The following is a 24,477-nucleotide window of genomic DNA, read 5'->3' on the forward strand; positions in this document are numbered from 1 at the left end:
TACGTTATAACGGTGGAGTTTTTGGCGAAGTTCAAATTGAAGGTAGAATGGTGATTTTGCTTTCATTCTGCCAATCTTTCATTCGTGTTACTGTAGGCACTTTTTTTTGATGAATTTCAGCTGTTCTATACATTCAAAAATAAATTAAAATGGTGAAAATCGAAAAAAGATGAAAACAAAAGAAAATAGAAGTGAAAAATATTCAACTTTGTGTGTGCCAAAAGCAACTCCAATGGTGACACATTTCTATCTTCCTACCTTCGCCACTCATTGCAGTCAATAATGAGAATATGAACTTTCTTTTTACTTGTATGAAGAAAGTCTGTTAATACACTACAGGATAAAAATGTTCCCCCCCTAACAGGGCCGGACTTAGGCAGGTGCGAAAGGTGCAAAAGCACCGGGCAGCCAAATTTTAGGGACCGCAAAACCGAATATAAATACTTTACCCAGGTATACAATTTTCCTTTTACAACACCTTTACAACACCAATACAATACCTTTACCCAGGTTTATACAATTACCCAGGTATTGATTGGGAGAACCTTTCATCTGGAAATCAGTATGAAAGAGACTTTCTTAAGTTGGTGCTCGAAAATTTTTTGTATCAGCATGTATCAGAAGCCACTAGGGATACTGCTATTTTGGATTTAGTTCTTACTAGTTCTGAGGATCTAGTTGAACATGTTTCAGTAGGGGAAGAGTTTTCTTCCAGTGATCATCGTATCGTCAGATTTCACTGTAACTTTTCCTCGGGTAAGGTTGATAACAAAAGATTGGTTCCTTGTTTTTGGAGAACTAACTTTGATGTTTTGAGAGGAAGGTTAGCGGAAGTTTTCAAAGACCGGTTGGAATCAGTAGGGGTGGTAAGTAATGGGAAGAATTTAGTACGAAGCTGTCCTCTGTTTTGCACGACGACATACCCTTTGTTCGAAAAAAGCGTGTTTGTACATCGCACCCTCTATGGTTCACGGATAGCGTGCGGAACCTTTATCTTGAAAAGAAAAGGGCATTCAGAGAGTATAAAAGTGGACGAGGTGACCTATCATTGTTTACTGATAAAAGAACACTGTTGAAGAAAGCGATAAGGGATAGTAAAAAGGAAGTTGAATCTAGGTTGGCAGATAACATTGGCTCTGACCCAAAATCATTTTTTCGATACGTCAATAATGGATGTAAGGGGACAGTTGGCCCCCTCTCGATAGGAGGCTCTAGGGTAGAGAGCAATGTAGGCATGTGTAGTACTTTCAATGACTTTTTCATGTCGGTTTTTAATGGAGATAATGATATTCCATATACGGGTGTTGCATGGGGTAATAAAACCCTCAACGATATTCAAGTAGAAGACGTGGAGGTCCTAAATATTCTAAGAAATGTATGTGCAAGCAAAGCACCAGGACCAGATGATATCTATCCCAGGGTCCTCAGGGAATGTGCTAATGAATTGTTGGGGCCAGTCGCACAGATATACGGGAGTAGTGTTGCTGAGGGTATCGTCCCAAGAGATTTGAAACTTGCTAACGTTGTTCCGATATTTAATAAGGGTAGTAGAGAAGCGGTGTCAAATTATCGTCCAGTGAGTTTGACGAGCTCCCTCTCGAAAATTTTGGAAATTATCATCAAAAGGCAGTTTGTAAAGTGGATAGACGAGAATAATGTATTGTCGGATAATCAGCATGGGTTCAGGAAGGGGAAGTCATGTGTAACTAACCTCCTTTGCTTCTATGATCACGTGACTAAGGCTTTGGGTAAGAGCAAAAATGTAGACATTGTTTACCATGATTTCCAGAAGGCATTCGATCGGGTCCAACATGACAAACTCTTGAAGCGTTTACACTAGATTGGAATTGGGGGCAACTTGCTGAATTGGATAGAATCGTGGTTAAGAGATAGGTCGCAACGAGTTATGGTGAACGGGAAATTCTCTGGTTGGACAGACGTCACAAGTGGAGTTCCTCAAGGAAGTGTCCTTGGCCCCATACTTTTTTTTCACTTTTTATCGATAAACTCGATCAGGGTATCGATGGGATTACTAGCAAATTCGCAGATGATGTGAAGTTCATGGTGGTAATCGGGAATCAAAACGATAGGGAGTCGCTCCAGACCAGTCTAAACAGGATTGCAGCATGGGCAAATGAATGGAGCATGACGTTTAGCGTTGATAAGTGCATGGTCGCTCATTTTGGTTCGAACAACCCACGGTTCTCTTACGAGTTGAATGGTGTCACTATCCCGGATGCAACTAGGGACACCGATTTGGAAATTCTCATTGACGAGCGACTTAGGTTTTCTGAACATTGTTCAGCGGTGGTCAAAAAATCGAATAAAATGCTTGGTCTCATTTTCAAAAAGGTCTCTTCGCGTTCTCCTAAAGTCATTCTTCCGCTTTTTCGAGGATTAGTTCGTCCTGGACTGGAGTATGCTGTAAGGTTTTCGCAGGTGAACGCAGGTGTCGAGGAGATATGATCGAAGTGTTCAAAATTTTCAATGGGATGGATAGGATGGACCATGAACTTTTAGTACACCGCCAATCGACTGCTTTTACAAGGGGACACCAGTTTGGCACCAGTGGGCATTTTGCCTGTTGTGGCGTTGTATTTGTATTTGTAATTATATTGAGTTACATTTTGACTTTTTAACAAAGCAAAAACTTAAAATTCTGTCCAAGACGGAGAAAACCACAAGTCTACGGCTTTTACAGACCCAGGGCCTTAAGCGCGAGCCTTTGGCAAATACGAATTTTTTGGGCCCCTTATATAGAGTGTTGTTTCAGGAAATGGCCTGGGAAAAGACTTCTGTTGTCTTTTGGTTGCTAAAGTCAGCCAATTTCGTAGCCCTGAGAATCCATAGGCCTTGGGCAGCCCATTTTCCCATGTGAGAAACAGGCCCTGCTCCAAGCCAAGAGTACACGCTGGTTCGAAGCCCCGGGTGCTGACACAGAAAGAGCGATGAATTCTCCTTTTAATGACGTATTTAAAACTACATGGGGGGGGGGGGGAATGGGACCCCCTAGTCTTCCCCTCTCGCTATGGCCTTGATCTTGGGCGGGCTGCCGGACATATTTTTCACGGGTCCCCTATATAGTGAATATTTTAGGTGAAGAAACAAAATCAATAATAATCAATCCGTTCCCCGTGATGGAGCCCTGTCAACTCCACCCTCGTGCGGGGAACATGATTATAAAGTAGTGGATCTCAACCTTCAAATACCCGGGGCACACTTACAATTTTTCTAGTTGGGCGGTAGACCAAATATTCTATGTAGTACATAGTTTGATAGTCGTTCTCTCGGCTGATGCAAACCGAGGGTGCCAAGGACACTGCAGGATCGGGACACATCATTTTAGAAGGCCGCAAAGCAGTTTCCGCACCGGGCCGCAAAATACCTAATCCCCGTCCCTACCTCTTAATGTTGCAGAATATCTATTTCCTTCACCGTTAGTCTTAGAGGAATTGGAAAATTTCTCAAAGAAAATTAACGTATTCACCTAATCCAAAATAAAACACCCACGTGTAAGTATTATTTTCCACGCTTTCTTGAAAAAACAACACTCGAGATATTACGATAAGAATAAAGACATTTTTCAATCTTATACAAGTATGAAATTTAAAAAAAAACAAATTATTCATTACATTGAAACAGATCAAATCAGAAAAGCTTCAAAAGTTCCAATTTACGTCATCCAAAAAACAACACAAAATGGAAAATCACACATGAATAAGAAATACCTTATAGTTTTTTTTTCTCCCCTCGCAAATTTGTTTGTCACGCAATCCATGAAGTTTTGAATACATTTTCCCACTTTCGTAAATAAACGCATGTAATATACTCGCATGAAATATATTTTAAACTTTTCGGAGATGCGGATCGAAAATTCATCACTTATTTCATATCACGAGCATTAAAAACATTAAAATATGCATTAAAGATAGGCGAGAATCCCTAAAAGAGAGACGTGATGGCAATGAGAAGTTTTTTTTTTGTTTCTTGATGCTTTCCACGGATTATTATTTATTATCATCTTTTATTTTATTTTATTTTTTCCGAGATCATCTTTTTCCCTGAGTGAACATTAAAAAAGCATTGGGATCTAATTTGAAACTTTCAAAAAGACACGTACAGCTTGCTCTTGAATATGCAGATGAGTCTCGTTGCTCTTGAAACGGAAGTAATTTCACGCGAATTCCCATCTCTCTAGAGATGTAGCCAAACTGGCGGATGAAAAATTTTTTGCACCAAATACAGGAAAAGAATAATGAACAAAATTCTAATAAAACTGTATTATCCAAACATTCAAATCGCGCACGAAAAAAAAAAAAAAAAGAGAAGAGGAAAAAAAGAATGGATTACGGTCCTTTTTTTTGTATAATTAAATTATGTATGTACAGTCAACGATGATTATTAAAATCGCGGATAGTGTTATCATTTGTGTATTGTTATCGCTAGACCTTCGATTATATGCACTAGAAAGTGGCGAAATATGCTCTAAAAATATGCAAATATGTGCCTGAAAAACCCAAAATATGCACTAAAAATCCTGAATCAGTCAAATATTCCGAAATATGTATGAAAAATGATAAAATATGCGTTAAAAAACCACCATGCATAAAAAATCGGTATGTTTTTAAAATGCATATTTTCTATTACTCAGTGAATATTCATTTACAAAATCATATTCCCGCATATGTGTATACTGCACATGCAAATACGTACCTTCGACATATTTTTAATTTCCACTTTATTGTAGCTGCTCAGTAATGTAAAACCAGTAACAAAAGAATTTCGACACTATTTCTAAAAAACATTGAACACTCTCTGACATATCTCTAGAAATATCCTCAACAATGAAACGGTTGATATTTGGAAAACACAGTATTGAAAACGTCTGTATTAATTCCCTAAACGCCTCCAGCGTAGAAAAACAGGATGTTACGAAAATATTATGAGCAATATTTATTTGAAAAATTATTAAAAAAAGTGATTGAGCTTAAATAAACTTTCAAAAATATGCACTCATTCTGTAAAATTCTTTGATTTCATGCATTAATGGTAAAAACGGTCAAAATATGCAAATAGAGCAAATATACAAAAATGTATACAACTGCGGTCAGGTGTAAAGTTATCATATTTTTCACCAATTCGTTAAATAGAGATAATCCCAATTTCTTGCCAAACGCTTGTACGTCAAGTGGTTAAGGAATCTATGAAACGTATTGTACAATGAAAAAAGTAATCCATTATATACATTGGCCTTCCATTGTAACACCTCACAATGCCTGAATAAAAATAATGCGGGTTTCAAGCTTGAAGGGGAAAAAAGTACTGTTTTAGAATTAAAACACACACTCACATACAGCGAATAAACAATTTGCAACCAATTACACAGGAAAGAAAAACAGAATTGTCAGGTTTCGCTAATATCTATTTACCATACGTCCCATTTAACCAAACGGAATGTATGGTCACCGTACTTGCGAACGGGATTTTTTTCGCATATAGTTATCACACGCACACACACATTCGGTTATAAGCATCAGGAACCCCGAGTCTTGACGGGATAACATTAAGTGGCGTGTACTGTATATGCACATTACAATTTTGATGCAGACTAACGTCTACATGTTAACAATTAAATCCGACGTATAGATCACTCAAAACTCAGAAAATTGAAACACCAAACAGCCGTTTCAAGGCTAATATAGTCCCTTCTTAGGATAAAATGGGTCTGGTATAGCGCGGACCACACGCTAGAATCGTATATACGACCCTTCTATACGATCCACGCACGTGGTCGTATAGAAGGCCGACCCACAAATTGTGATGATGTTGGCAGAGGAAGAAATAGTGGTGATGACTACGATTATAAGACGGAGTGCATCGGTAATGGAGTGGCAGGGAGGGGCCAATTTTTTTCCACTGAAGAAGGGCCATTATATATTGATTATTTAATTAAGTTATTAATTATATTAGCCTTGAAACGGATGTTTGGTGTTTCATTTTCTTGTATTTTGAGTGAACTACGTTGGATCTAATTTTCTACACTGAGCTCAAAAGATATTTCCATTATAACGTCTACATACTTAGTTTGGTTATAGTTATTATTCGGTTATTGTTATCAGAAACCTCGAGTTCTTATGTGATCACATTAAGCGGCGAGGACTGTATTTTATTTTTTTAATTATATCTGTGAGTGCAGTGTTTATTCACGGATAGGAAACTCCATCGCTAACACGTTACTTTAGTAGAGCAGCTTTCAAGTTTCTTAATCAAAACTTTGTCCCGCTGATTCAGTGCTTTTTGTGGAGATTTAAATGAGAACTGAAATTTCACTCTCTCACCTTCTGTTCAATAGCAACTTGGAGGTATTTTGGTTACACAATAACATAATTTGAATCTTGCTGAGCTTTGAATAAGATGGTGGTTTCTAGTAGCCGACTGCGAACTGGATTGGTGAACGTTTGCACTAAGAAGTGTTACACTGGTGCAGTCAGTGTAACGTTATGTATGTATGCTTGCATTGTAAGTGAAGGAATGGGGTTATTGCTTGTAGTACTGAGGAGAATTTTAGCCCGTTTTCAGAATATTCCTCGTATGCATAACGAGATAAATCATATCAGCAATGGCATTTGTATCAATCGCATTGGAAAATATATATCAATCCTGGAGAGACGAACACACAATAAATTTATGTGATTTCATCACCTTGTATCAGGTTTCTTCGACTTTTTAATGTGAAAAATCATTCTGTAGGATATTTAATTTTTTAGACATGGTGAATTTTGATTGTGCTAGGATATAATTCACTCTCAATTACAATAACCGTAAAAAAAGACAAATCAGAAACAAGAAAGGAGTTGCTACTTTCCTGCCAATTGGATCTATCCTGTTTAGAATCATGACGAAGCCCAACGGGGTACTAGAGACACCTTTTGTTATTTCCAACAGTTTTCTGTAATAAGTTAAAATATCCTTTTGCTCTAGTATTTTAATGACTCACCGGTGTAACTTATCATCATCACCATTACAATCACATTCGAATTCAACAACGTCTTGACACGTGATGTAAATGAAAATGAATAGACGTCAACATGTTCGGGTGGATCATGATTGTCATGATCGTGTGGTAAAAATAATTTTGAAGTACTATTGACACTTCTAGTGATGGTTCCTTCTCAGTTTCTACTTACTTTACCGTATACATGCAGCTCGTACACATTCCTCGGTGGAATTTCTAACGAATAGATACATGTCGGAACTTGTTGTGTAAGAGTATGCAAATGCCCTAACGTATTTATGTTGTCAGAATTGTGCTTGTTTCGTGTTCTTTTGGTGCTGCCACCTGTCCTACATATTTTGAAGCAAAAATAGTAAATGCTTGAATTTTCATGTTATGTAAGGATGGTGTTCAAGGTCTGTCTGCTCTCTACGGAGAGACTTTTTTGAAACAGGAGACCGGCTCGCATTCACTTCTCGAAGTTGGAAAACCGCTCATTTTGTACATACTCTCATGTATACTTACTTTCGACATTTCATGTATATATTTTCTACACACTTCTCATTTTATACTACAGGATAAAAACATTATTTTCTGGAATATTTTTACTACTGTACATCCAATTTTCTCCAGCGAAAACTCAAGTTACTGAATAGGATGCAAATCCTCTTTACACGAGGTTAAACTGCGGAAAACAGACCATTTCACTAAATTTGTTTATTTTTACACAAGTCAACCCTGTGTTCTGCGTATGTGAAAAAAAGGTACTTGCACACACAATTTCCCTATGCTCATTAACTTGTGTCTCTTTCTTTCGGCAGATACTGTTGACTAGTAGAGATACTGCACTGCCTGATGACAAAAGAAAAACAACTTTTCCTGGAATTAAACTTATTTTCACATGGGATAAGAAAAAAATTGTGGAGGACCCTGAAGAAGATGCCAGCGTTCACGTATAGTGTGACGCTCTATATCCTGGCATATATTTTATCTATTTATTTTTTGAACTGAATAGACTTGCAGAGGACGCGCTCAATTTCATCTCAATCCCTTTTTGAAAGTCTCATTATCACTGGTTGAAGGAAACCTCCTCTTCCTGGTCCAAGTAATTACTCATTGCGTTCGATTAACTCAAGGGCCAAGAGCAACGCCATCGTTTTCCTCCGTAATTACTGTAATTTGTTGCTGTTTTGTGGAAGTTATTACGAAGCGGTGTTTTCTGTTTCAACAAAGAATTGGCTTTCTTTTGAGAGTATCATCGAAAAGAATGAACTCATACTCTCCAACCGCCACCAACCGCCTCTCTCACGGTACATACTTTATTTCCTTTTCTTTTGCAAAGAACAATTCAGAGCATCATTTAAATGAATGAAATAGTAAATATTCAACCGACGTTACAAACAGTAAAAAAAATGATAGCTACCAATATTTTAACCTTGCTTTCATTTGCAATAGATATAAGTAAGCCTTTTTCTCTTTTTTTTTTTTTTGAGAATAATTAAAATACATTGACTACCATTAATTTTGTCCTTTCCAGTTTTAAACTTATTTACCTAATTTTTTTAAATACAAATGCAAGGCCACAACAGACAAAATGACCAACGAGGTGGCTGAGAAAGAGATGCCCATAACAAATATGGATGTCATATATTTTCAAAATACAGCAACCCAAATAAAAATGCAATTATAAAAACTAAAAACTATATACAAATGATAAAATATTATACATTGCCATAAAAAATATTTATATTTATGGTTGTCTTATTTTAAGTATGTATATGTACCCCAACATGTTTATCGTATTTTTTTTTAAACTTGTCAATTATGTTAAAATTTACAACCCCAGGAGTAAGCTATTCTATTTGATAACGACCCTATTAGTGAAAAACTTCCTGCGACACCACAGCCTAGAATTGTTTTTTACCAATCGATGATGGTGTTCCCTTGTCAAATCAGTCGATTGACGCCGTATTAATAACTTGTGGTCCATCCTATCCCTCCCGTTGAAAATTTTAAACACTTCGATCACATCCCCTGCGATACCTGTGTTCCTCCAATGCAAGCATCTTCAAAAAATGAAGTCGCTCTTCATAACTCAAGCCCCGTGTGCCAACAAGGACACTCGTAACTCTTCTCTGCACCCCTTCAACCTAGTCTATGTTTCTCTGTGTGTGTGTGTAGGCATGGTCTACAAAACCTTACAACACACCCTAGTCCAGGACGAACTAAGCGTCGGGAAAGCGGAAGAATGACTTTAGGAGAACGCGAAGAGACCTTTTTGAAAATGAAACCGAGCAGTCTATTCGCTTTCTCGACCACCGCTGAACAATGTTCAGTAAATGTTTTCTGTTACATAGCCTGTCCTTGGGTTCTAGACGATGAAAATATAGACAGAAGACCATCAATTCAATAGTTTCTACTGGGAGTGCTCATAGGAGATTTTGAAAACCATAATGATTTTATGATAGTTTTGTTCGTTACACATGCTACATGGTTAATAGGGTTGATAGTTAATAGTCACGGTTAATTATTATAATGATAGGATAGTAGGATAGACCTAGCCAGTGGCATTTTTCGGGAGATTACAAATTCGTAGAGTTACAAGGGAAACATACCCACTATCAAAAGTCACCAGTTGATTGTGTACATTATCAAAAAAAAATTTCCTGCAAAGTTTCTTAAACAATTTCTCTTTTTTTTTGTGCATTAGCAATTATTTCTTTGTGGCAGAATAATTAGCTACCGAAAGGTCAGAGGGAAACTCGATTTTTTTATTTATTTGCACATCTAACACACAGAGTTCAATAGAAGAAAATTACCATGAACATAAAAATACCAAATATAATAATGATAATTAAGAGAAAAGTAAAATAATAACGATTGATTAATTCATCAAATTTACATAACGGAAATACAAATTGAGAGCTCAATATAAGGAAGACAAAGCACTCGAGAAATAGATGAATAGATGTACGTATTACCCTACATTGCTTCAATTGAAAAGGCATTGGTGTGTGGAGGGGGGGGGGGGGTTTGATAGGGTCTGGGACAATGCATGAGCTTCCATGAATCAACGCCAAAACTATGCCACTGGACTTATCCCGTTGATGAATCCAGCCCTGTATCAGCTAGCAGTAATCAATATGGAGATAATGCCTAATACGTTGATGTATATACCTTTGATGATAATTGAGTCATACACTAGATCACTGTCAATCAAGGAAGTTTATAAGAAAATGATGATTTATTATAATAATTTGTGGGTAATAATTCTTTTATAATTTTGGTTTAAATTATTTTCTGAACCAGAAATGACTTGTTATATTATTTCTTTGAGCAATAAGAGAGGATTTAACAATAGAGAGGATTTTCGGGTAATTTGGTGTTACAATTATTCCTGACAAAGATTTGAAATAATGAGAGAAAATATGTTTGTTTTAGAAATAACGGAAAAATTCAGAAAATATTAAACAAAAAGTATATCAACTTTCTTCGGGCTATTCTAGTGTCAATATTTCTCAATCTAGAATACCACATTCGGTCACATATCAAAATATTTGTCAATTAAACGTCACTTCATTATGATACTGTTTTCAAAGGAATTTTTTAAAGACAAATACAAATGCAAAGATCACAACAGACAAAATGCCCAACAAGGCGGGTGAAAAAAGGTCACCATGAAAAATATGGATGTCGAACATATATCTAGACTATATCAATACAGCAACCTAATAAGAGCAATAAAAAAACCAATAATTACGATAATATATAAATATAATTCCCATAAAAATTTTTGGCTGACTCATCTAAGTATCGATGACGTTTCTGACGTCATTTCCTCGATTTTTTATCCCAATATGTTTATCGTATTTTTAAACGTGTCAATTGTGTTAGAATTCACGACTCTCGGAGGTAAGCTATTCTATTTATTCACAACCCTATTAAGCCCCACTTACATGTGCTAATATTGTGGTAGCATTGGGAGTTCTGGCACCCGCTTGACGACTTTTTCCTTCGTAAGGAAAAAAATGGGGAGCAGTCATTGGTGAAAATTCTTGAAGAGGCCGAATTCTCAAAACCCGCTTTTTCTATTTCCCATGTAAACGGGACTTTAGAAAGAAAAACCCCCTGTCACAACACAAGATAGAATTGTCCTTTACCTATTGATACTGGTGTCCCCTTTTCAAAGCAGTTCATTGACGAAGTATTAATAACTCATGGTCCATTTCATCCATCCCATTGAAAATTTTAAACACTTCAATCACATCCCCCTACAACTGCGTTCATTCAATGCAAACATTTTCAAAAATCAATTCTCTTTTCATAGCTTAAGCCCCGTGAGCCATCAAGAGCCCGCGTGGCTCTTCTCTGCACTCCCTCGACCAAGTCAATGCCTCTCGGTAAGTATGATCTCCAAATCCTCACGGCATACTTCAGTCGAACGAAGTCCCGGAAGTATTGAGTGATCACTTTAAGAGAACACGAAGAGAACTTTTTCAGAATGAAATCGAGGTAATAATTCTGGATCATCGCTGAACAACGATCGGAGGACCTTAGCCGCTCATCACAATAACAATGGTGATGCTAGTTGCATCCGAAATAATAACTATATTCAACTGGTAAGTGAAAAGGGGTTGTTCAAACCAAAATGAGCGACTATGCACGTGTCAACTCTAAAACACATGTTCCATTCATTTTTACACGCAGCAATCGTGTTCAAGTTGGTCTGCTGCAACTGCTTATCGCTTTGAATCTCAACTACCCCCATCAGATTCACGTCATCTGCGAATTTGCTAACAATCCCATAAATGCACTGATCGTGTTTATCGATAAAAAGTGAAAAGTATGGGGCCATGGACAATTCCTTGAGGAACTCCACTTGTGACGCCTGTCCAAAAGGAAAATTCCCCGTTTACCATAACCCGTTGTGGCCAACCTCGTAACCACGATTCTATTTAATTCAGAAAGTTTCCCCTAATCTCGTGTAAACGTCTCAACAGATTATTATGGTGAATCCGATCGAATGCTTTATGGAAATCAACATAAACAACATCGACATGTTTACCCTTACCCAAAAAAAGGAGGTTGGTTACACATGACTTCCCCTTCCTGAACCCATGCTGATCATCCGACAATACAGTATTCTCGTCTGGCCACTTAAGCAATTGCTTTTTGATAATAATTTCCAAAATTTTCGAGAGAGAGCTCGTCAAACTCACTGGACGATAATTGGACACAGCTTCTCTACTACCCTTTTTAAGTAGCGAAACAACATTCGTAAGTTTCCAATTGCTTGGGGCGATATCCCCAGCAACACTACTCATGTATATCTGTACGACTGGCCTCAACAATTCATTACCACTTTCCCTAAGGACCCTAAGATAGATATCATCTGGTCCTGGTATTTGCTTGCACATACATTTTTTAGAAGATTTAGGACCTCCACATCTTCCACTTGAATATAGTTGAGGATTTTATTACTCATTGCAACACCCGTACTACACATACCTGCATTGGTGGCTACCCTAGACCCCTCCTATCGAGTGGGGGACCAACTGTCCCCTTACATCCATTATTGACGTACCTAAAAATGGTTTGGGTCAGAGCAAATGTTATCTGCCAACCTAGATTCAACTTCCTTTTACTATCCCTTATCGCTTTCTCCAAAGCCCTCCTTTTATCAGTAAACATTGGCAAGTCACCTCATCCACTTTCACTCTCTGAATTCTTTTTTCTTTCTAAGATAATCATTACGCACGTTATCCGTTAGTGATGCGTGGCACAGTTCCAGATCACTTAAGCGGCCCGGACACATTTCCTGAGCTTTTGAAGGATCCGTGAAACATTTAGAGATCGCCGAAGTGGGTCTGTAAGGGATTTATTATTAGGGAGAATGTTAGTTCAGGTGCCCACAAACTAGCGAAAGATTTTTATCGTTTTTGGCGCACCGAGTAAGATGCCATTAAAAATATTTCATATTTCCATAAAGGGAAGTTGGTGACGTAAGAATCATCCCAAACCCCCCCCCCCCCTTGTCATCAAAAGTCAGCAAATCGGGAACCCCCTCCCTCCATCGATGCTGACGTAATACTTGAATGACCCCTAACCAATACACCAGAGACACACTTTTCATTTCCTTATAACACGCATTAGTCGAGTCATGGCAGCCTCCCTTAACTACAGCAATTTTTGCCCCAGTTGGCGTTTCTGTATGAAGAGATGGTATTTTTTTCGGCCTGAAATATACTGAGAAATTGAATTTTCTGGATGTTATGCCGAAACTAATATTTGGAAAGAAAAGTGATTTTGTCTCCTTCGGGAGACTAAAAATCAACAATTTTTTTTTGTTACTTATAATAATTCCACTCATTAATCACTCAATAATTTTCAATGTCACTTCTCTGTACGTTACACTCTCTATATAGCCTTCAAACATGATTTCATGTAAAACAAGACACCACCCTATTTCTTATCAGATCTATTTTTTTAAAAGGTACCGATCCTGAGATGTGCAAAAAATTCATCCCCATCCTTTGCCGAAGATTCTGTAATGGCTGCAAGTTCAAGGCCCCTCCACAGCTATCATAGTTTCTAAAAAATCTTTCTTATTACTCAAGCTCCTGGCATTTATTAGCACGCATTTTAATTTCCCCGTTATTTAGTGTCAGTCGAGAAGCCATCCAAGTCAGAGGTGTGTAATGCCCATGGGCGGAGATACGGGAGCATTGCCCCCCCCCCAGCGTCAAATGTGGACCCTACTGATGTAACGTATATGCGTATATATGAACAGACATCATCATCATCATCATCATGCCCCCCAGACTTTCACGTCTATCTCCCATGGTAATTCCCCATCTATACTGTTATTATTATCATTAACTAACCCACATTCCCGTCTACGTGATTTTTGAGTAAAAAAAACCTGACCAAAGTCTATCATATACTTTCCAGAACCCCTCCTTTTCAAGTGAATCCCATCCCAACGAAGCCACCCATCGTTTAATGCGGAAAGCTGCAAGAACGTGACCCCAAGTGAGGAGCAAATGCTCTGCAGGCCTAAGTTGAAGTGGTGGATCCGACTCCTATACCCCTACTACCCCTTGGAATCACTGCCACATCTAAACCCCCCTCTCTAGCAGATAATAGTAAATCCCAGCACTCGGACAGAGATTCACTGAAATTCGCTCCTACCTGATTTGTTCTCACCCACAGGATGAACAGGCCCATTAAACTTTCAATGGTGAAAAACGCCTAGGAGCATCAATTAACTACTCGAAACCCGAAAATCCCTACACACCTTGCTCCTCTGTATCCCTTCCCTAATCATAGAATCACCGATAATTACATCACTTTCACTATCATCCTCTACCACACCCTCAACCAACCATTTCCTTTCTAAACTGTCGTTGTTGGTGGAGATTGCTTCTTCAACGACAGGTTACCCGGATCCACCAAAACCCTAACTCTTTTCCGTAACGCTTCGACCTCCAGCTGCAATCTCGCCCTCTCCAAACAACCCTCATACTTGAAACTATCGGCTACTATCCCCCTAGTCCAAATAAATCTCCCGTCGCAACCCCTACATAACACTAATCGACGTCGAGGCATACTAATGCTAAAGCTAGGTAAGAAGTGAAATAAAGAAACTCTTATAAAAATAAAAGAAAGAGAATCGTTAACAACAAATTAAAATAACCTATAAAGATACGTTAAAATATAAATCTACAAGAAAATTAAAAGAAAATATTAATTAAAATGTACAATATATAAGTATTAGGATGCAAAATATACGTAAAAGATTATACAAAAAAATAAAGAAAAATAAAATACTCAACACTTAATCACGAAGAAGAAATATATACAGGGTGGGCAAAAAGTCCGTAGAAACTTTATGAATGTATAAAAACAGGAGAAATAAACGGTTTGCAGGGTTAGCATCGCTAGGTCAACGAATAAATATATCTTTTTTTAAGATAGGAAAAAAACTGAAAAAAACAGTCGATAGGTGGAGCTGACGTACACAAGTCAAAGAAAAGATACGCAAATAACGAACAGAATGTCTCCAAATCGTTCATTAGAGCAGTATGTGTTCCACGTGATCACCACCACAGGGGATAACACATTGCAGGCGAGTCATAAATCCAGCAACAACAGAGTGCAGCAGCTCCACATACACGGTTTACAACGGTGAACTGGTTGTAGATTAGGAGCGCAAGTTCTTATAACCATCTGATTTGCATTTTTCCACCGAAGTCACTCGTACCAGCGAAACCTATCGGCTGTTTTCTGAGTTATTTCCTTTTCCTGTCCTTAAAAAATTCTCGTGACCTTAGTAATGCTAACCCTGCAAACCGTTTTTTATTTCGGTTATTTTTCCGGTTTTTATTCATTTTTAAATTTTCTACGGACTTTTTGCCCACCCTGTATTAATATAAATACAACACACTCCTAAAAAGTATTAAGATACAAAATGGAATTTATGCTTATTAGTTTTAGCTATCTTATTTTCTAACACGAAAACAATTAGGCTCAAAGCAAAATAACAAAAATTACTGAGAATATGCGGGGAGAAAATCCAGACTCTTCTCTTACAGTAATGGCAAAAACCCACGAAATTATGTCAAAGAAGCGGGAAAAACACCAAAATGGTGGTAAACAAAGAACCAAATATTTCCTCTTATACGAGCACCTGGGCAAAAAAATTTACTATCGGCAAAGAAACAACGAAAGAATCTGGCGAATGTACAATGAAAATGAGAAATGGAGGGAGAAAAAAATTTAAATCGATCGAAAATATGAAATGAAAATTAAAAAATATAGAGAGGAGTAAAAAACACTTATCTGACAATTCCAAAAACAGCTGTCCTAATAATCTAGTGGCGAAATCAAACTAGAGAATAATAAAAACAAAGTCTAGAAAAAAAAAACACCGTAGAGTGTTTGACCCAAAAAAAAATTAATTAATAAACATGCTAAAAAAATCTCTTGAGAGATAAGGAAATCACAAAATAGAGACCCGACGCCACAAATAATCACTCGGCAACGGTCCCGTCTACAACTACGGCTATTTGTCGGCCAGCGTGATGAAAACACGTTCAATCCCTTTCACGCCTAAGACGGACGCTCTTATACAGAGTAGCTATAATCAATCAAATATGTTTTTTTGCTACATTGTAATAATTTTTTTCATCTCTAGGGGTTGTTAATACTAAGCTCAAAACTCGATTATAAAACATCAAGCAGATTTATAATACGATTTAAAATCTTTTTTTGATTTAGAGGCGCAATTGGGACATTAGATAAAATCTAAACTCAAAAAACTCATTGATAATCACTCTGTGAACGATGAATTTCAGGAAAAAATTCTAATACAAATACAAATACAACGCCACAACAGGCAAAATGCCCAACGAGGTGGCTGATAAAAAGATGCCCATAAAAATATGGATGTCATATATTTCAATTCTAGTTGACTAAAATTGTTTGTTCTGTATGGCAATTAATTTAATCACAGATCAACTTCGTTGTCAATGCTTGAGTGCAAAAACGTCTTAACGAAACTAATTTAATACTTTGCCTTTCTTCATAGGCGTAAACTTGTACTCGGCCCATGTGTCCGAGCCCTCCCAATATTCACCACAATTTTCTTTATACTGTATCTATTGAAGAATTAGGCTTGAGTCACCTCAACATTTCTGAAAATCTCCCAATATTTTCAATAAATTTATGCCCATAACTCTCTTATATTGTCTTACAGCAAAATTTACACTGACAGGTCATATGTACATAGTATATTTTCTCTATACATAGCAAATCAAATCAATTTTTTATACATTGTAATTGGTTTCAACCATAATATATACGATTTCAACTGATGCAGTCTTTCGCTTCATAGCATTCTATGTAAATTCATTGAATTATATTTTACATTGTAACTGCTACGCTGGAAAATCGAGATAGGTCTAATAGAATGGAGATGGAAAGTTTGAAGTTTGAATCGATAGTTTGCCATCTGATTGAGAAAACAAAAAAGTGAAAGGAGAACAAAAAATATTTTCCTTTCTTCTCTATGAAAACTACTAAAAGATTGACCAGCTTATCAAATGTAGGAATTCTCATCAAATTTTTCGGAGAAATATTAGTGAAAAGAGCTGAAAATGAGTGAAAAGTAGCAAATACAACAATAAACAACATATCCAACCATTTTTTCCTCATAAATTCCCATGTTTAAAGCTTTTTAAACATTTGTTTGATTCTGTAAGACATCGGAAATTGAAAAATCTAGTTCTACCCCCCCCCCCCCACTGAATCTAAAGCTCTTATTTTGATGGAAGATGATTTTAACTTCGAAATTTTCTAATATTCAACAATTCTTTTAAGCCATTCCTCAGAAATATTCATTGCTTTTTTTTTCCTTTACAAAGAATGAGAATTATTTTTTCGCTTCTAATGCAAAAGAAGTATTCGGACATTTTTTTTTCCTTTGAGCCAGAACAAAAGTTTAATTTTCTATGGAATTAATTTTCTTGTGCCTTTCATCTTAAAAGAATTTGTTCTACGAAATTTAAAGAAAGACGGAATTTTCTTTTTATTTTGTTCCTTCAGGGTAAATTTATTTCCTTCAGAATTCCTGCCCTTAAGATAGTTTGACCAGAGTCTTCTAAAGACCTTTGGTGTTTGGTAAAAGGAAGTCACTTATTCCAAAAAAAGTATAATAGATGATGAAAAAGAACAAAATTGTTTCTTTTTTTTTGTTACTGTTGACTCATTTTCTTAATTTGAATCCATTACGTGTTAAAGAGAAAAAAGAATGTAATTTACACGCGTATGATCGCGTTTTTCTGTGCAAGCTTAATAATAATACCATTTGAGGTATTATTGCATTTTATGGGGAGTATACGTCTAGCGTACAACTTGAGTATATTTTTGGAAAGAAAATCAATCAACACACATAGATATATTTGTAATAATGAGAAGAAACAGGTCCCGTTTTTAATTACCAAAGACGTCCTTTTGAATGAAATGTGTTCTCGGTAATTGTGTAAAGATTTTGATGAGCTTTAATAATATTTATTAACTTTGTCTCTACATTATTCAAAACGCATAACCGATTTAGTCGACATTGTTTCTTGAAAGAAACAAAATGGATTTTACTAAGGAACCTACCGTAATTCCACTTGTTTTTTATTGTGGTGATAGTTACCGTTTCCTTTGAATTATCGACATAAAAAAAAGAACGTAATTTTACTGCTTACCGATTACTAGTACCGTACTCCACTTCTTAACAGGTCTCCATTACGTGTCTTCAGTTTTATGTCAGGTAGTGCCATCTGTTGTATGGGCAGGGCTAGAAATGGAGGAGAAGCAACGCAGAATGGCGAACACTAGTTTTAGAACCGTCCAATTTTTACCACGTTTCATATCTGTTATTGAAGCCATTTGTGAATTGCCATTTCCAAGGGGAACTTTCAACTGTCGCTTTCCGAGGGAAATGACACCTACCAGTTGTGAAATGATCGCAAGGTTTCAAATCTAGTGTTTAAAAGTTACAGTTTTGTTGTTGCTTTCCTCCATTTTTAGCTTCAGGTTTTCATTCAAGTAAGACTAAGGTACACGACCAACTCACTAGCACAGCCTTTCTTCCCTGAGACAACGAGAGAAAAAATTATGGTCTACCCCACACCGAGGTCGTGAGCGATTCCCAACCAACCACAAATTGACATAAAGACATAAATATAGATTCCCAACATCTTCGATTACATATTCAGAGTCGACTTCATTCTGATCACGTACATTTTGATTGATTTGAGCCTTTTGACTCACCGTGTTTTTTTTATGCACACAAGAGATAATTGGATTATGACCTAGTATTTCAAGAAGATCCTGAATGGCTATTTGTCTAAGTCACTGTGCGAGAGCTGTCCAACCAAAAGAAGTTGTGCCAACTAAAGCACACGATTTTTTTCTTCAATGGTTTTTTTTTTCAAAGTCAACGGTTAGACATCAAATGTTCGTAAATGTCCAATTAGAGGTTTTCACTACTTTACAGTCAGTAGTCAAACCTCGTTAGAGGCTCACCCGTGTAACCCATCACTGCGCTTACCGAATCACTTTTTTGAAATCTCGATTGCCCTCCATGGCGCCACATCTCATGTTTTTAATCTCCTGATAATGCGTCTTCACACTCCGCTTGAGGGGTCACTTTGATGAAAGCATGTCTTCAACTATTTTCATAAACATGAAATTCTTCATACAGTGAACACGATAAGCTCAACTCTCAATTATTATCGGTTTTCCTGCCATTCGCAGAACATGCCGCCCCCCCCCACCCTATACAAAGGAGGGTGATGGGCTGTATCCTGGGGGCCCGGCTATGAAATAGAAAGAAGTCCTGCGACAGAGACCCCCAATTTTTATGTTCATGTATCCCCTTACATGTTTCATAGCCGGTCACGATGATTTAGAATCTTTTACCCGGTCATAACTCAAACCTTTTTCCTCAAATTTTAGCCGTATTTTATAAGAAGTATTTATTAATAATGGTCTCTTTATATAAGGCCCCTACATGCGCCTGAGGCCTCCATGCCGTGCAGACCGTGCAGATGCATGCATTAAAAGGAGCCTAGCAAGTATGATCCATTTGACTCCAAAGAGCGACCCCTTAGTTTTTTTTAATGAAAAGAATTTCTTAGAAATTCTTTCTTTTCAGGTTTTTTTTTCTCTAAATTTTAAGATTCTACCAGTTTTTTTCCGATAATGGTGAATTAGACATTCATGTGTGCTATGAAAATGACATTGCTACGCCTTTTTTCATTGTTTATTGACAATGTTTCGGTAGATATTGCAGCTTTTAATCATTTAATCATGGCATATTATCATCAAAAATAGCATATTATCATCAAAAATAGCATATTAATTCAAAATCTTGCCAAAAAAGTACGCAAATTGGTTTTCAACATTTGTCTTTTTTATTAAACGTTAATAATTGTTAAAATTCTAATTGTAATTAATATTTACTGGTCGAATAAATTCAATTTTTATTCCTTTCATTTTGATGGTCTTGAACAGTTTCTATTGTTATTAGAGTAGTTTTTATCACAAAAGTGTAAAAAGTCTGCTGTAGTCTAAATAATCCTATCTTGGGCTTTTGCGAAATTCTACAATATTTTGATGGAAGGGAAGATTAAAGTAAATAATATAAGTTAATGTTATTTACTTAAAAATTAACAAATTTCTAAGACTAAACTCATTCGAACAATGAAAACGCGTCACTCTTCTTAAGAGGTCATGTTTTTGCTCTCCGAAGAACGACCGGCTAACAAGGTTTAACTGTACATATGTTACCGAAAAACCAAAATGCGTGAAGGGATACACTTTTATTTCTTTAAAGCATCTGAAAAATTTACTACCATAGATTCATTCTGCACAAAACTAAAAAGATAAAGCAATAGTGAAAAGTATTTCACACTGTATATAACATGAAGAAAAGTTACTTTTATAGCATTTTGAAATTCACAAGGACGAAATTGTTTGTTTCTTTGAACTTATCTCACCAAATAAAAAGGAGAAGAGAGAATACAAACTGAGAAATTTAAAACTCGATTTTCAAATTCACGCTATTTGAGAAAATGAAGGTTAAAATGTTATGTGCTCGAGGCATCTCGTTTGAAGGTGGGAAAAAACCTCACGACTATGGAAACTAAATTTAGCGCACAAAAATATAAAAGAACTAACCTCAAACAACAAAGTGAAAAAAGGTACAAAATTGTTGATCATAACAGTAATTCTATATTGAGTTCCCACAAGAAAGAACTGAATGTCGAATGTTATGTACGAGTATTAAAGACGAAAAAAAAAAATAGAGAAGGTTTTACGAAAACACTTTTAAGAGCTCTTCAAATGGCACTTCAGTTTTGTAGAATCCGTGTTGATTTATCTGGTGCTACTTGTAAGCCATTTGATGGGAATGACTCAAGAAAGCAAAAAAAAAAAAGAACTTTTATACCTGAGGCAGTGAAATGAAAGGCTTCCTGCCGGCTCGCTATACGAGAGTTTGGAAGTTGAGCGAAAATGAGCAAGCTTCCGATTGGATGAGGAAAGAAATGATGGAACGTTACGGCTCGAGAAATAAGACAAGAATTACCTTTAGCCATAGGCGAAAGCATAAGAAGATGAGCACACGAGGCTCCATGGCCGTGGCCAAGAAGAGTGATATTCCGAGGATCTCCACCAAACTGTCCAATATTTTCTTGTACCCAGTGAAGAGCTGCAATCTGATCCATTAGGCCATAATTTCCCCTCGCCGCTGCTTCCATGGCCGGAAGAAAACCTGTAAAAAAAATAAGGAAACAAATAAAATAAAATAAGAAGTCAGTAAAGCACCTGGCTTTCAGAATCCACTCTCGCGTCACGAAGTATTTGTAAAGTTTGCTATTAGATATATCACGTAGTATAGTTGGAATAGTTGTATCTAGTTGGAAATATAAACAGCATCGTAAGTTGTAATGCAACTACTACAAAAGGTATATTTTTAGTCCCCAACATAAAAAGTTTATTTTCTAATAAAAATTGATGATAACTTTTGTAATAACCCTTTCAGACCCGAGCGTTTATTTTTGCGAATTTTCGAGATGTTTTTGCATTTTTGATACTCAAAATGTACATAAACTTAATTTACTACTCAAACGTACAAACATATCTTCAGCATCAACCGCAAACAAGATGGAATAGCACTTTCAATGCCGATACAAATACATGGTGTTCTGTTAATGGACCGAGACAAACTCGGAGGGTTGTTGTTACTAGACATCAAGAGTAACAGAAATTGCAATAGAACATGGTGTCGCAAAACATGTTGAGGGGGTGAAAATCGCGAAAAACGCATGCAGGCTTGGAGTCCAGAGGAGGCGAAAGATGGATGTCAGTTGATCGCTGAATGTGTTCCTGGGTTCGCTCACTATATCTGACGTAAGCAGCGTCGCGAAACGCATGTGAGCTGTGGACGACGTACATTAGCACTATTGCGGTAGTAAGCACGTGTAGCAGTTAGTTGTCAGATGTCAATCTGCTCGACCGTAAATCAGATGCATATCAGCGTATTCCTCGTTCGTGCAGTCAGCCATCATGATACTCATTGAAACAGACAAATAACTGCTACACGTGCTAGTTCATAGCGCGGATTGTCGTCGCTGCGGCAGACATCAAAAGTATACCTGGCATCTTCGAGCGGTCCGGGAATCGTTTTTACGTCGTTGTAGACTGTGCAATGACGTCAGCAGCCGCCTCTTCCAACAACTCTTGTAATAATTAATCAAATAAATCTTTTTGTAGTTATTATTGTACTTTTTGTCGTTCCAGCGAGACGTCGAAACCTGCATCTTTCCTCGCGATTTTCACCCTCTCAACGTGGATTGCGACACCACGTTTTGTTGCAATTTTTGTTCCTCTTGATGTGTACAAATAGCCCACTCCGAATTTCTCGGTCCATTAACAGAACACCTTGTATATTTCTTCTCGTGTTGATTTTTTCATAGTTTTTATAACAGACTACTATAGTATTAAAAAAATGCAAATATGTACAAGACGTATTCACTTATATACAAGGAATAAAGGCATCAAAAGTAGCATAATATATGTCTCACTACAAAGGCTTATCCCTGTCAGACCAGAGCATTTATTTTTAGGAATTTTCAATGTTTTTGCACATTTTTGTGCTCAAAATATACATTAAAAACATAAACGTCAGCAAATTTTTTTCAAAATTGTTTTTTTGTCAAATTTTGGAGCTTCATAAGTAAAGAAACAGTTCATCTCAATCAAATTTTTCAGCCAAGATGTGGTACAATATATTTATGTTCGGATACAATTTTTTTTCCAGAATTTTATTGCTAAATTTTATGTAATTCATCGCACTTCCTCGAGGCACTTTCTCCAGGAAACCATCTTAAAAGCACATAAAGTTCAACTTCGAGTTCTCCCCTCTGATTAAAGCCACTTAAGATCATATTCTCCATATTTCTAACTCAAAACACAAGCACAAGCTTTTAATCTTTTAAGAGATTTTCAAATTTTCTTGATCCGCATTATAACTACAACAGTAGAAATCACTAAACCTTCTAGAAATTGCCACCTATTTTCAAGAAGAACATATATTTTTTTCCGATTAAGTATAGAGAGAATATGATAAATGCATTCCCCGCCGACATAGAATAATTATAAAAAAACAAGGGAAGAGCAGAAAAAACAACAGTTTTTTGTTATTTATGCTGTACGCAATAATACTATACTACCGCGAAGGGAAAGAAAAACAACGTTTCTCTCCACTTCTGTTATCAGACTTTGGGCAAACGCTGACTCCATCCACTGGCAGTTAATTGACAGGACATGTGGGAGGAAAACATGTTATCAGGAGAAGAAAACTTTACAATATTATTTGGGCTGGGTGTTGCCGGAATGAGTGTGTTTTAATTAAGAACCCGAGATATTTTGGGATTGCCACTGTAAGGGTTAAATCAGAGCCCGTCTCTCTGAGGTTAAAATATGTATATATATATATGTCTACAGTGTATAAAGCAACCATCATGTTTGTGCCACCAAGGTCTGAGAGGGATATAATAAACGAAAATGACAAAATATTTGAGAGTGTGGGAATCCAAATAAACATGCGAACACGAGCGGAAGTGGTTAATAATCAAACTGCACTCGTCGACTTAACGTGGAAAATTTGAGCTAATCGGTATAATAATGGTTAGTGGAGGTATTCGGTATCCACGTATTGTCTTCACGCGACCGTGGAATGGTTTGAATTGTAACCCTTATTTGGTAATGCTGCTCTCAAGCACAACACGAGTTTCTTATATTTTTCAAGTATTTCAACAAGTTTTACATTTCGAGCTCATTTCGGCATTGATGCTTCTAAACAACTCCTAAACACTCGATTTTTACTTGTGAGTTGTTTATGAAGTTTCTATATAATTAGCAGCAGAATGGTTCAGTCACACGTCTCCTATTTCTTGATAAGCCAAGCAAGAACGGTTTTTGGCCCTTGCATTTTGCAGGGAAATACAATATGTGGATGAGACATATTGCTGTGCATTCTTCAACAATTATAAAAGAAAGTTGACAAACAAATGACATTTTTAAACTATTCAAATCTCTGTAAATCATGTAATTACAGTGTGTATGTATTTGCCCTGAAAAGCAAAATCCCATGTTCTTTTTAAAATATTGATCCTAATTATTTTTTTTTGTCATGAAATGACATTCAACCCCCAAAAACTTTCTCTCCTGCATATTTATATATTTGCCCATTAAAGGGTTAATGCTTGGCACAGGTGCTGGGTGCAACAAGTGCAGACATGGACCTACTGTGTTATCTGTGTGTATTTAAACTATTTTTTTTTTCCGCGAAATTGATTGAGAAAGACCATTTTTGCCACGACCTCCACTTTGTCAACTAGTTGCGTAACATTGTACCGTAATGG

At 36.7% G+C, this 24,477-nt stretch overlaps 1 protein-coding gene across 2 annotated transcripts in view; it reads right to left on the minus strand.

The window, feature by feature from the left end:
* LOC149085063 (neuroligin-4, X-linked-like) overlaps nt 1-24,477 on the minus strand; it is a 300,822-nt gene that overhangs the window by 39,572 nt on the left and 236,773 nt on the right. For both annotated transcript variants that reach the window (XM_089232845.1, XM_089232846.1), the window contains exon 3: nt 21,138-21,323. In XM_089232845.1, the coding sequence (XP_089088971.1) occupies nt 21,138-21,323 (186 nt within the window). The remainder of the gene's footprint in view (nt 1-21,137; nt 21,324-24,477) is intronic.

This window comes from Pholcus phalangioides, unplaced genomic scaffold, assembly GCF_987345545.1.
Source record: "Pholcus phalangioides strain wild (caught in Gottingen) unplaced genomic scaffold, Ppha-v1.0 ptg000007l_1, whole genome shotgun sequence".
In the NCBI taxonomy this organism is placed as follows: domain Eukaryota; kingdom Metazoa; phylum Arthropoda; class Arachnida; order Araneae; family Pholcidae; genus Pholcus; species Pholcus phalangioides.